A 12,689-nucleotide genomic window follows, 5' to 3' on the forward strand; every position below is an offset into this window, starting at 1 on the left:
TCCACACATGCAATTACAAATAAAACCTTAAAAACAACCCCCCCCCCCCGTGATGGCTACACGGGATTCAGTCTGAAAAGCCCAGGCCCGCCCGTTTCGGTAGTCTGAACAAATAAATGGCCACAGAAATACAATCACAATTGCTGAGCTACTAAGGAAAACAGCTCCATGTCCCACGACCCCGCAGGGCTGTGCAGCACACTGTCCTCCCATCTCAGCACTGTGATGAGCTTCTGTGGTTACACATGACAGCACCTGGTGTGCTCTTGGGAGGCCGAGGCAGACAGACCATGAGCTGGACGCCTGCGTGGTCCACAGAGCAAGTTCCAGGCCCATCTCAAATACAGAGCGAGACCCAGTCTTAAACTCAACCCAGTGGTGGCTGGGGAGATGGCTCAGTGGTTGAGAGCACTGCCTATTCTTCAAGGGGACCCGGGTTCAGTTCTCAGTATTCACATGGCAGGCAGCTCACATCTGTCTGTAACTCCAGTTCCAGGCTCTGACACCCTCCCATAGACATGCAGGCAAAACCACCAATGAACATTAAAACATAAATAAGTAATTAAAAGAACAACTAAACCAAGCAAGGCACTACCCTGAAGTGAGCAATTGCGTCCTCGGGCATGGCGCTAAGATATGCGCATCTCACTTAGTCCTCACGATACAGCTGTGTAAATACTCCTGCAAAGCAGCACATAGAATGAAAATGGAAACACTTGTCTGAGCGGCTCATACACATTGCTCACGCTCCTGAGCTCCTACGTTAGACACCTGCTCCAGAAGCTAGCTACGAGGAAATGCATTATGCTTCTTATCAGCAAGTTGGCATGAGCAGTCACTCTCGGATGGCCACCCTAAGCAGCCATTCAAAAAGGGAAAACCTGAGTTTGAACCAGGAAAGGCAAAAGGAGAAAAGGAAGAGGGTCAGGAAAAGCCAGCTGGTGAGATGGTTCAGTAAGTCAAGGCCATGGAACCTGACAAGAGCTCAATCCCTGTGCCCTACGTGGTGGAGAGAGAAGAACTGACTCCTCCAGGTGGTGCTCTGGCCCCAGCACCCCCTGCACAGTAAACAAACAAACAAACAAATCTCATAAAAAATTTTAAATTAAAATGTAAAAGCTGGAATACCACCCACTGGGAAAAGGCCTGAGCTAAGTTCTTAGTTTTGTAACCGTGGAGAGAATGGCTGTTCACCTGGTGTGCGCGTGTCCCTCTCCACTCACGGGACAAAACCCCAGAGCCTCTGACATCCATCACATTGCTCAACCTTGACTGCTGTCCAGAACTTCCCACAAGTGCAGCTGAGGCAGCTGATGGTAGAACCAGACAGACTAAATCCAAAATCTTTCAAGGTCTTAATGTTCTCTCCCTTCACAAAGTGAAACCACCACAAAGCAATTTACCTGGACCACATCAGCTGGGCTGCCCACAGGAGAGACTTCCCGTGAGTCAAGCCCCATTATTAGACCCCAGCGCTTACTGAGTCTCTACAAAATGTTACCTTCAAAGAGCATTAGCCTGGTTCTCATAAGCCAGTAATGGAAAGCATTCCTTACATAAATATTCCTCTTGGAATTACTGCCCCCAAAACATCCATGCCTATGGATTAAATTGTAGGCTTACTTTGTCTGACAACAATTGCTTGCTCCACCCAGCTTCCCCTAGTGCCCCCATTTCCAGGAAGCTCATACTAAATTTAGCACTCAATTGTGGTCGCTCTCACACAATTCAACATACACATTTCTGCCTTCCGAAAACCTTCCTCCCCTCCTCACCCCTGCCATGTGTTGTTTTGTTGACAGCCCCACCCCTAGGCCATGATCAAACAGCAGTGGGTAATCATCAAAGAGACCATGGAAAGTCTAGAGAGACAGCAGCAGGAGAGGGTGGAGGGCAATGCCTTCGGGCTTTCTTGCAATCCCTGGCTCATCTTCCAGGGTCGGCTTTGGTGCTGTAAGATACAGTTTCTGTTCAGAAACAGAGTAACTCCTGGCTATCCAGGCTGTATTAAACAGTGTGTTCTAGTTTGTATTCTGTTGCTATAATAAAACACTGACCAAAAGTAACTTGGGAAAGAAACAGTTTATTTTAGTTTAAAGTTCTAGGTAAAAGTCACTGAGCCTGGAACTGAAATAGAGCCACGGAGCAGTGCTGCTCCCATAGCTAGCTCAGCCTGCTTTCTTACAGAACCCAGGAGGTGGCACCACCCACAGTGGGCTGGAACCTTCTACATCAATCACTAGAAAAAAAAAATGCCCGACAGATTGGCCTGATGGAAGCTTTTTCGCAATTGCTTCTTCCCAGATAACCCTAGTTTGTGTCAAGTTGACCAAAACCCAACCAGCACCACATGCTTGTGTAGCTAGGGGGCAGTAAAGGAGGCCCAGTAGACAGACTATGAATGGACCACCCAATGCTGCCACCTTTCAGATCATCTAATCCCTACCAAGCCCTTAGTTTGTCACCTGCGTGCACACCCTGTGAGGAGCATCACTAACCTGACTGGTCTGAGCATTGGACTTTTCCATAGGTCACATGGCCAGAACCACCCCCCCACACACACACACACATCACCATTGCTTGTCTTCATTCACTGAGCTGGCCAGCCAGGAGGGTTGACTCCAAGTCTTCCATGGCAGGTCCTGCTGGCTCCCCGGTGGCATTCTTGCCTATACGCCTGTTGCTCCTGTATCATGGACTCAGAAACAGACAGCAGAACCTCAAGACTTCCATTCAGTAGAAGGAGAGGTATACAGAGTTTGCAAGCCTGGAGGCACACACACACACACACACACACACACACACACACACACACACACACACACAGAGAGAGAGAGAGAACACACACACACACACAGAGAGAGAGAGAGAGAACACACACACACAGAGAGAGAGAGAGAGAGAGAGAGAGAGAGAGAGAGAGAAACCAAATAGAGAAGGAGTTTGTTTCCTCTTTGGCCTCAGGCAGCAGGCCTCTGCGCCAAGTCCTCTCTAGCGGTCACTTTAGAGGGTGGCCAGACACCCAGGTCACCAAGGAAGAGGAATCTTCAGTAAGACTCAAGGACTATGAAAGACAGTGAAACTCCAAAAATTAGAAATGGAAGTTTCTAGAACAGTAATTCTCAACTTGTGGGTTGTGACCCCTTTTGGAGGTTGAACAACCCTTTCATAGGGGTCACCTAAGACCATCGGAAAATACAGATCTTTATGTGATAATTTATAATGGCAGCAATTTTTTTGGTTGGGGGCCACCACAACATGAGAAACTAAATGAAAGGGTTTCAGCATTTGGAAGGTTGAGAACCACTGTCCTCGAAGGACAGCTACTCCAAGAATGAGGATCAGAGGTAGGCATGCTTGGTGGCGCATACCTTTAATTGCAGCACTTGGGAGAAAGAGGAAGGTAGGTCTCTGTGAGTTTGAGGCCAGCCTGGTCTACACAGTGAGTTCTAGGACAGTCAGGAGTACAGGGTCTGTTGCCTTTTGGCATTGAACATACAGATGAAGAGAGAGTCGAATCCAGTAAAGTTAGAAAGGTGGGCTCATTTCAAATATACCACAGAACTAGGTTTAAGGTATATTATTAATAGTAAATGACCCTGACCAGAATCACAGTGGAGATTCCTCGGAAGTGCTTCTTTTCCTTTTAGCAAAGCTGATTGTGAATCGCCAAGCCACAGAACGCGGGCTGCACAGCTTCTGTCTAATGCAGCTATTGCTTATGGATAATCTTTTTTAAAAAAGATTTATTTAGTTAGTTATTATGAATACAGTGTTCTGCCTGCATGCCTTCAGACCACAAGAGGGCACCAGATCGCATTATGGATGGTTGTGAGCCACCATATGGTTGCTAGGAATGGAAGAACAGCCAGTGCTCTTAACCGCTGAGCTATCTCTCCAGCTCATGAATAATCTTTTTTTTTTTAAGATTTATTTATTTTTTTGTCCATGCATATGCAAGCATTTGTGTGAATATACCCGTGGATGCCCGGAAGAGGACATCTGATCCCTGGGGCCTCGAGTTACTGACAGTTGTAACTTCAGGGCCACCTGATGTGGGTGCTAGGAAGCAAACTCGGGTTCTCTGAAAGAGCAGAAAAGACTCTAAACCACTGAGCCCTCTCTCCAGACCACTTACAAATAATCTTAAAAAGCAATCTCCTGCAAACACGAACCATGAATTCTGTCCACACCCTACAGTAGAGAACTGTATGCCAAGCCTAGGCAAGAAGACTGCCCCTTTAAAAGGGTGTCTGGAGAAGACCTCGGGGCTCAGTTGTTGCATTGATGACATAAACCCAATCCCAGTCTTGCAGAAATATTTTAAGAAACCTCTGCCTTCATGGTTGGCGGAACGGCACATCAATCCCCACCCCAAGCTGGGGCACTATTAATACATGAGGGTTGCTTGGGGAGGAGAGTCAGTTTTCTTTAAGAGATGTGGTCCCTGGTAGGCTGACAATGCTCCAGTGAATGGCCGCACACCCATGCATTTATGGACAGCAAGGAGTGAGCCATAGAGAGGGGAGAGGGAACGGACGGACACGAAGGTATGAGATGAGATGGTGGTGATCTGGGAGGAACTGGATGGAACTGGACGGTGCTTATGGGAGGGGGCCAAACATGACGAAAACATACTGAATGCATGCATGGAATTCTCAAAGAATAAATAAAATGCTATATCTATTTTAAAAAATACAAAACCACCTCTGATTTAAACGCAGATCCTGCTACTCTGTCTTGCCCCGGGGTTAAAACAACCTGAGCAGCTTACAGAAAGGCAGTTTACAGCATCTTTTGACTCCTGGCAGGATGTGCCTTCTGGGGGAACCTGGGGACACACTAGGCCCCAATTCTTTACTGAAGATTGCAGTGTCCCCGAGAGGATTAGATATCTAGGCAGGCAGGCATCTGAGGAGCCACGATGACAAGCGTGCGGCACAGGGGCCTGGCAGAGTGGAGAAATGTATGCGGAGCAGAGCAGCCTAGCTGAGGCTGGTGCGCAGGATGTGACGCCACAGAATGGGACGGGGTGGTTCTCCAGCCACGGCCACGGCACCTCATTGAAGCCAGGCAAACACCCGTGCTGTGTAGGCTCTTTCTCTCAAAACAATGCCAGGAAAAATTACAAACCTATTTTCTCCGCCATCAAAGAAGCTGCGTTTGCGAAAATAAACAAACAAAACTCAAACTACTAATCAAAGGGTACGGCAGTGTCCGGCTCACATTTTAGCCGCCCTAGGTGTGGCCTCCTCGGTAGGCGCACACAGCAGTCACGCCTAATCTTTATTGTATGTGTGTACAGAGGAGGGGAGGAAAAGAAAAGGGGGAGATGGGAGGTGGGGAACGCAGCAGCCACCAGACGGGCTGATATTTTCCTCCATATACAGTTAAAACATACTTTGAGCATGAACCTCAATATCGAGAGAAACGACATAGACTGTACTTCCAACCAAAGCACTTGGCATTGAAGAAATGGCTTTTAAATCTTCCTTTGCTTCTCCTTAGCCGGACACTTAGCACTAGCCAGTTAAGTATACACATCGATTTGGGGTTATTTTGAAATTGGGGGGGTGAACTGGGGCAGGAGTACTCACACGAGGGATGGCCTGAGGGAGGAGGTTGACTCTGGGTCTGAGGGAATCGCAGCCCGGAGTGCTCCTGGCCTGATGAATTTCTCTTCTGGGAGAACATGGTTGGCTCCCTGAGTTCCAAAGCAGGAAGAGAAGCTTGGCTGGAAACCCAAATGCCAGCCACTTGTGTGTGCACAGTCCCTTCTTCTGGGAGTTCCCTTGCCATCTCCAGGAAGTCTGGGGATATTCCACTCTCTGTCTGAGAAACGGTGATTCCTCCTTCTGACCTGGAACTGCTGGATGACTGGGGAAGGCTCTCCGAGGCTGGAAGCCAGACAACAACAATTAAGACCCCACTAGTGGCTGTCAACTGTCTTATTATCGCTAGTGGACTCAATTAAAAGGCATGAAGAATTATTCATTCTAGGAGAAAGGAACTGCAAGAGAAACCACCAGGCTTTTGACCTCACCAATGTTCCTCGTCGGAGGGAGGAATTACCAGTAATGGAGCACCCTGATGCTAACCAAGCCTTAGACGGTCTAGAATTAGAGACTGGTGTTGGATCAGGAAGACTTATCCCTCACCTTCCACAAAGGACCCCAGAATGTCCCAGAATTCAGTGTATGCAGAATTCCCAACACTTGATAGCCAGGCAAACCACGTGTATCACGTGCAGGACTCCTGAGCGCTGCAGCTTCCTTTCACGGAACACAGGATACCTTCACACAATCCCCTTACAGAACGGAGTGCCCTCAAGGGTAGGAAACCAGGAAGTCACCCTGGATGGCTTCAGCCTCTTTCAGATCCTCACCAACTCTCAACCTTCCTTCTGTCGATATGAATCGTCTTTTGCTTGTTTTAGCTTTTGGAGACAGAGTCTCACTATATTGCTTTGGCTCTCCTGGAACTCACCATTTAGACCAGGCTGCCTTTGAACTCACCAAGCTCCACCTGCCTCTGCCTCTTGAGTGCTGGGATCTTTTCTAATTTTAATTTTTGAGGTGGGGTCGTATGAAGCACAGACTGATCTCATACTCAAGGATGACTTTTAACAACTTTTAAAAAAAATTTCTTTTTATTTTTAGGCGTGTGTGTGTGTGTGTGTGTGTGTGTGCCTATGGTTGCCACTGAGTCCCCTGGAACCCGAGTACTGGTTGGGAGCCATCCAATGTGGGCACTGCAAACTAAAGCTGGGTCTCTTAGAGGAGTGATTTTAGTGGATGAGCTGTCTCTCCGGCCCAAGCTTGAACTTCTGATCCTCCTGCCTCTGCTTCCTGAATGCTGGGATTACACATGTTGTTTACACAGTTCTGGAGACTGAATCCAGGGCTTCTTACCTGTTTGGCAAGGTCCCCAACCCCCTTTGTGAAGACTCTTTACTGAGCGATTCTTCAACACCTTCCCCAGGTGAGCACCTGTTACCTACACGTCTGCCTGGGGAGGTCCAGCTCACTTCAGGTCCCCTTTCCTCCCATATTAGACATCTTACAGGCTTGCTGCCAGGAGGCTCCTCTCTCAAACTGTCTTAACCCTGTCTCTCGGTTGTGCAAAACCCTCCAGTGAGTCTTCCCACCACACCAAGTAGAAACTTCCTGTCTCGCAAAGTATTCCACCATTGTCCCTACCCTCCATAGAGCTAGCCATCCTGCCCATGGCTCTCTAACTCTCCCAGGGAGGACTGGGGCACTGGTGCCCCCTTCCTTCTGTCTTTACTCACACGGGGCACCCCGTCTCTGAGCTGTGGTGCTCACTCACTCAACACACGGACTTGGGCTCTCCTCACTTGGAAATCCGCCACCAGCTCTTTCACCTACTGGGCTAATTAGTCTCTGAGCTTCAGTTTCCAAACCTTAAAGCGAGACTAACACGGCCTCACCGGGCTGCTGGAAGGATTGAGAGAGCCGGCTCGTTGCTATGTAGATGCATACCTAATTAGCACTACTTTTCTTTGTCTTCCTTCTTAGGTTGAGCTGTGCTCACAGAACCGTGGCCTCTTTTTGAAGCCCTTCGCTGGAAGTACTAAGCTGCCAACCGTGCAAACAGGAGCAGCAAGAAGCAGTCAAACTCTTATCAACACAAACAAAACCTAGCCACCCTTCCCAACCCCTGAGATGTGTGATTGCATGGCAGGATCCTGGGAGCAGGGAGGTGGCGTGGATTCAGACTGCTGGGGAGCATAGATGTTAAAAGACCCACCAAGGTGTTCAACAAATCTGCACCTCCTCCCCTAGTCTGACTTTCCAAGCATGGCTCTTAGGGGGACTTGCCTGATCCATCCCCTAAATGGGCACAGTTGCTCTAGATGTGGGGGTGGGATGGGGAGGGGGCAGAAAATTTGTTTTCTAGGATTGGACATAGAAAGATGAACATCATGACACACACTCACACAAGGAGCTGCCATGGGCGGCCAGGGCCGTGGTCATCTCAGGCGCGCGTCCAGCATGCGGAACGGTAGCCACTGCTCTGCTGGAAGGCTTGATCCTCCCCTCTGCGTTTGTCTCAGGCAGGAAAGAGGGGTTTCCTGAGGCATCTGAAGAACTGTGGCTCATTCTGGCAGTCTGAGCTGTCACTCCCTTTCTGGAACCTGAATGGTCGTCTTGACTCTGGTAGAAGGGGGTATTTCCTATGTGGGGCTCAGTGTTGTTACTTTCTGTCCAATGGCTCCTTGCAGTGACTGCAATAACAAGCAAATGCACCAGTGAGAACTCAATGGCTTTTGAAAAGTAAACATGAAGAAACTTTCCCAAATGGACCCTTGCAGGTTATTGCCAACTTCATAACTTCTTAAAAACTCCATTTAGTGGGGCTGGAGTGACGGCTCTGCAGTTAAGAGCACTTGCTGCTCTTGGAGAGAGTACTGGAATCCCGCCCAGCACCCACGTCCAGGGGTTCACAACTTCTAGCTCTGTAGCTTCAGGGACTCAGATGCTCTCTTCTAGCCTCTGAGGGTGCCTGCACACACTTGCATTGCACATGTACACACACATTGCACGCATACACACATGATTGCACATGCACACACATGTGTACACATACTAATTGAAAAATTAAATCTTTATAACCCTCCATTTCTATTTTCCTGATTTGAGGCTAGTTCTCTTTGTTTTCAGGATTGGGGCCTGTGGAACCATGGAAAATTCTCAGTGGGGAGTGAATGAAGTCATCGCTATCTTTATAAGTCAAGGCAAAAATGTCAAACCATCTGATAAGCAGAAACTGCAGGCAGGCAGAACTATCACTTATATCTAAATATAGCAAGCAAGCAAAAAGAACAAGTTATCTTTTAGATTAGTATTGCCCACAGGATTAAGTGAGAGAAACCCACAATCCGTAAAATTAACTTGGTAGCCACTTTAAAATATATGTGTGTGTGTGTGTGTGTGAAGTACTTTATTTTATTCAACATATTCAAAATACCATTTCAATATGAACTTGATATAAGTTTCAACATAGTGATTACACTTTTACCGCCCCCTCTTTGTGTGTGTGGGTGTTTTGCCTGCACGTATGTCCGTGAATCACTTTCACATCGGTGCCCGTGGAGGCCAGAAGAAGGCATTGAATCCCCTGGGACTGGAGTTACAAATGGTTGTGAACCACCACGTAGGTGCTGGGACTCAAACCCAGGCCCCTTGGAAAAGCGGCCAATGCTAATAACAGCAAGCCATCTCTCCAGCCCCCGGAGTGGCCATGTTCAACAGCGAGGGGCGTGGCTGCAGCTACACTGCAGTGGCCAACGGCTCAGGTATTTGAGGCGGGTTGGGTGGTGAGCACACAAACTGCCCTAGCAGAGATTCCGAGAACTTTCTGAGGGAGTCATTTCCTCTTCCAGCTCCCTGAGAATTGCTGTGTCCATGCCCTGATTCTCCTTTCTGGAGGTGATGATTAACAGAGGCTTCCTGGTGGGGAGGGAAGTCAGTAGGGCCCTCCTCTGGGAGCCCAGCCTGACAGGTGAGGCCCACAATAAGCTCCAAGTTGGCTGTGGGAGGGTGTTGCCAGAGGCAGCCACAAAGTCCCAAAGGTTATGAATGGCGGCGACCCACAGGGAATGCTGGCCTCATTCTTCTTGCTCTGCTTCAGAGGCAGTTGGCTTCCCCGGAAAAGCTCTAGAGGCCCAGGGGCATAAGGATGCTTTCTCTGCCCTCTTGATTAACTGGGCACAATAACAAAAGGAAATCAGGAAAAAGAAAAAAGATAATAAATTTAGCCCCATTAGAGCCTTTAAAAAGGCAGAGGCCCAGTGACAGCCCCTTCTTGAGACGATAGGAGTGGAAATCCCAGACCCCAAACAGCTGCAGGAATTCCAGTGTAGGGAAAGAGTGGCCACAGGCAGACAGAGCACTGCTCACACCGAACCGTGCTATCTCCCTGCGAGCAGACTAGAGAAAAATGTACAGATGGAAAAATGCACGCTATAAATAAACCACCAGGCTGACAATAGTCCCCTGCAGCGTCCTCATCCCCTGCAGCGTCCCCAGTAACCCTGCCACGATCAACAGCTAAAAATGCTGAATAAAACAGCTATAAAAAAAACTATTCTAAATGCACTTCAGAGCTGGTGAATAAGGAAAGAACCAGAGTAGGACCAGAGAAAGGCGAGCAAAGATGGAAGCTGACACTTCTTTGACATCTCTAACCTTACCCTTCGATGGCCACGGGGCTGCAGGAGGAAGGTGGTGTACACTCTCCAGGAGGCTAAAGGGAAACCACTGTGCAACATTAGAATCAGAAGGACTAGACCCTGGACAAAAGACATAGAAACTAACCCAGAGAGGGACAACAAGGAAACCTGGCCCTTTGATCTTGGTTGAGGAGGAAAGATAAACGCAATCACAATCATAAGTCTATAAGCACAAAGCCAAGTCTTCTGTGGGTGTACAGCACAGATTTCATTCCCTACATGATCCAAACCTCAAGTTGAGGGTGTACTCAAGAGTGGCCTTAAGACTGTATTTTTAAAAAGATGGTTTAAACAGGTTATCCACGCACCTCCACACAGCAGTGGATAATGGGAGCTGAGGAGCGACCCTGACCGTGCAAACACTCTGGCAAGACCATGCAAACACTCTCTATGCCAACAATTTCTGTCGCTTGCTAATAAAAAGAAACCCTCTAATAAGATGTTTCAGTAAAACAAACAAAAATCACAAATGTACCAGAAAACAAATCATTCACAAACAAAAGTCAGAAAATCAGATAAGATTTCAAATGCTAGAATCATCGAAGATGTGTGTATAAATGGACGCCTGAACTCACTCGTACAAACCCCTGCACAGACATTGAGGTAAGTAAAAGAAAAAAAAAGATAAGAGAATGCTAAGAATCAGATAAAAAACAGAAATTATAAACAAAAGTTTGGCAAATTAGAAAAAAGTCAAAGTGGCGCACCCCTTTAACCCCAGCACTCACGAGGTGGAGGCTGTGAATTTCAGACCAGCCTGGTCCATGGAGCGAGTTCCAGGACAGCCAGGGCTACACACAGAAACACTGTCTTGAAAACCATATATATATATAAATTAAAAAGAAGCTAAACACATATCTAACTGGATTTTCATTCTCACATTCATTTTTTATTTTTGTGGGTGTGGGCGGGTGCGTGGGTGTCTCTGGAAGTCAGAAGAATACACAGGATTCCCTGGAGCTGGAGTTACAGGTAAGCCACCTATCATAGATGCTGGGGACCAAACTCAGGTCTCCAGTCCCTAATTAGAGTTCTAGGAGAAGAGAAGGGAACACCTTCCCAAAGGTCAATATTCACAAAGATAATGGCTGAAAGTTTTCCAGAAAGTATAAATCTTTAAGCTAAGAATTCTAACAAACTCCTGGAAGATGTGTGTGTGTGTGTGTGTGTGTGTGCGCGCGTGTAAAGCTGATATATATTGATACCATAGTAAACCTGCAAAAACCTCATAAGTTTTTAACTTAAACTCAACCAGAAAAAAAACAAAAACAAAACAGCAGATTATCTATAAGAAGAAGTACACCAGCCACTACAGCCATGGAAGCCAAAGAAAAGACGGATCAACTTTTGCAGTGTGCTGAGAGAAAACAGTTGGGACTGCGTACACAGCAAAGTAATCTTTCAGAAGTACCCTGAATCGTGTAAGATGATTGTCACTCAAAAGTGAGTTAAATGATGAAAAAATAAATAAAAAGGAGGACATGACTGCTCCTAAGGGGTTGAGGTTTTTCTTAAGGCTATGAGGAAGGATACAGGTAGAGGCAGAGACAGCTGAGAGATGTGGCGTGAATATGGCCCGACTGAGCTGAGCCATGGGAGGAGAGGGGTTAGGAGGGCAAGAGAGGAGCTGGTCACCAAGAGGGGCAGCCTGGGCCAAGAGACCGGCCAAGAGGTAAAAGGATCAAAACCTGGGTAATCAGAATGGCTGGATTATATAGGGGAGGGCAGCGCAGTCCCTGGGCTGCAGAGTTCTGGGTAGGGGGCAGGGCATGCCAGTTTTAGCCTGTAACAGGTATGGACTGAGAGATGCTGGGAGAACCTAGTGGTCAGCTTCAGCTTCGATGAGGTAATAGGCATCTCAGCTGTTTGCACCAGGCTTGAGACCTAACACCTCCACTAAAATAAATTGCAGAGGTTTGATTTCAAACAAGAAAGCAGTCCTCAACACTAGACACAAGGAGAGCCGAAGTGCAAGGTGAAGAAGGGTGTGCATCTCAAGAAACAGTGACTTTATTTTTTAAAAGAATGTCATTTTTTTAAATTAGGGAGGTTATAAAAGTAGAAGCAATCCTGGCTGACAAGCGCATGCAGGGCATGGTTAGCGTCATTGGTGCAGAAGGGTAACTACACTGACTGTACCTAAAGCTAACCCTGAGTAGAATTAGGCTGTGTCGCGTCCAGCACGGTAGACTTAGAAGGACATAAAATTTCCACAGAGAGAAATTAGTGGGCATCACTCAAAACCAAAATAAAACAAATCGGTATGGACAAAATGATATATGGGATCCACAGGAAGAGTTGAAAGTGGTCAGACAGTTCCACTACAGCTTTGTAAAATCCATTTACTCTTTAAACTATATGTAGGCTCAATAGAAATAAAAGCTAATGAGGGACGATTAGGACACGGCGTATCGGCAGCCTTGCCCGGCCTGGA

At 47.3% G+C, this 12,689-nt stretch overlaps 1 protein-coding gene across 3 annotated transcripts in view; it reads right to left on the minus strand.

Annotated features, from left to right (window-relative positions):
• The window catches only part of Heg1 (heart development protein with EGF like domains 1), an 83,515-nt gene that overhangs the window by 53,508 nt on the left and 17,318 nt on the right, over positions 1–12,689 (minus strand). The window contains exons 2-3 of one of the 3 annotated variants that reach the window (XM_057763638.1): positions 7,961–8,248; positions 5,598–5,897 (exon numbers count right to left, since the gene is read on the minus strand). The exons of 1 other annotated variant lie outside the window; for it this stretch is intronic. In XM_057763638.1, coding sequence (XP_057619621.1) covers positions 5,598–5,897; positions 7,961–8,248 — 588 coding nt within the window. The remainder of the gene's footprint in view (positions 1–5,597; positions 5,898–7,960; positions 8,249–12,689) is intronic. One more of the 3 variants, XM_057763639.1, reaches the window with a different exon arrangement.

This window comes from Chionomys nivalis, chromosome 3 (genome assembly GCF_950005125.1).
Source record: "Chionomys nivalis chromosome 3, mChiNiv1.1, whole genome shotgun sequence".
Taxonomy (NCBI): Eukaryota; Metazoa; Chordata; class Mammalia; order Rodentia; family Cricetidae; genus Chionomys; species Chionomys nivalis.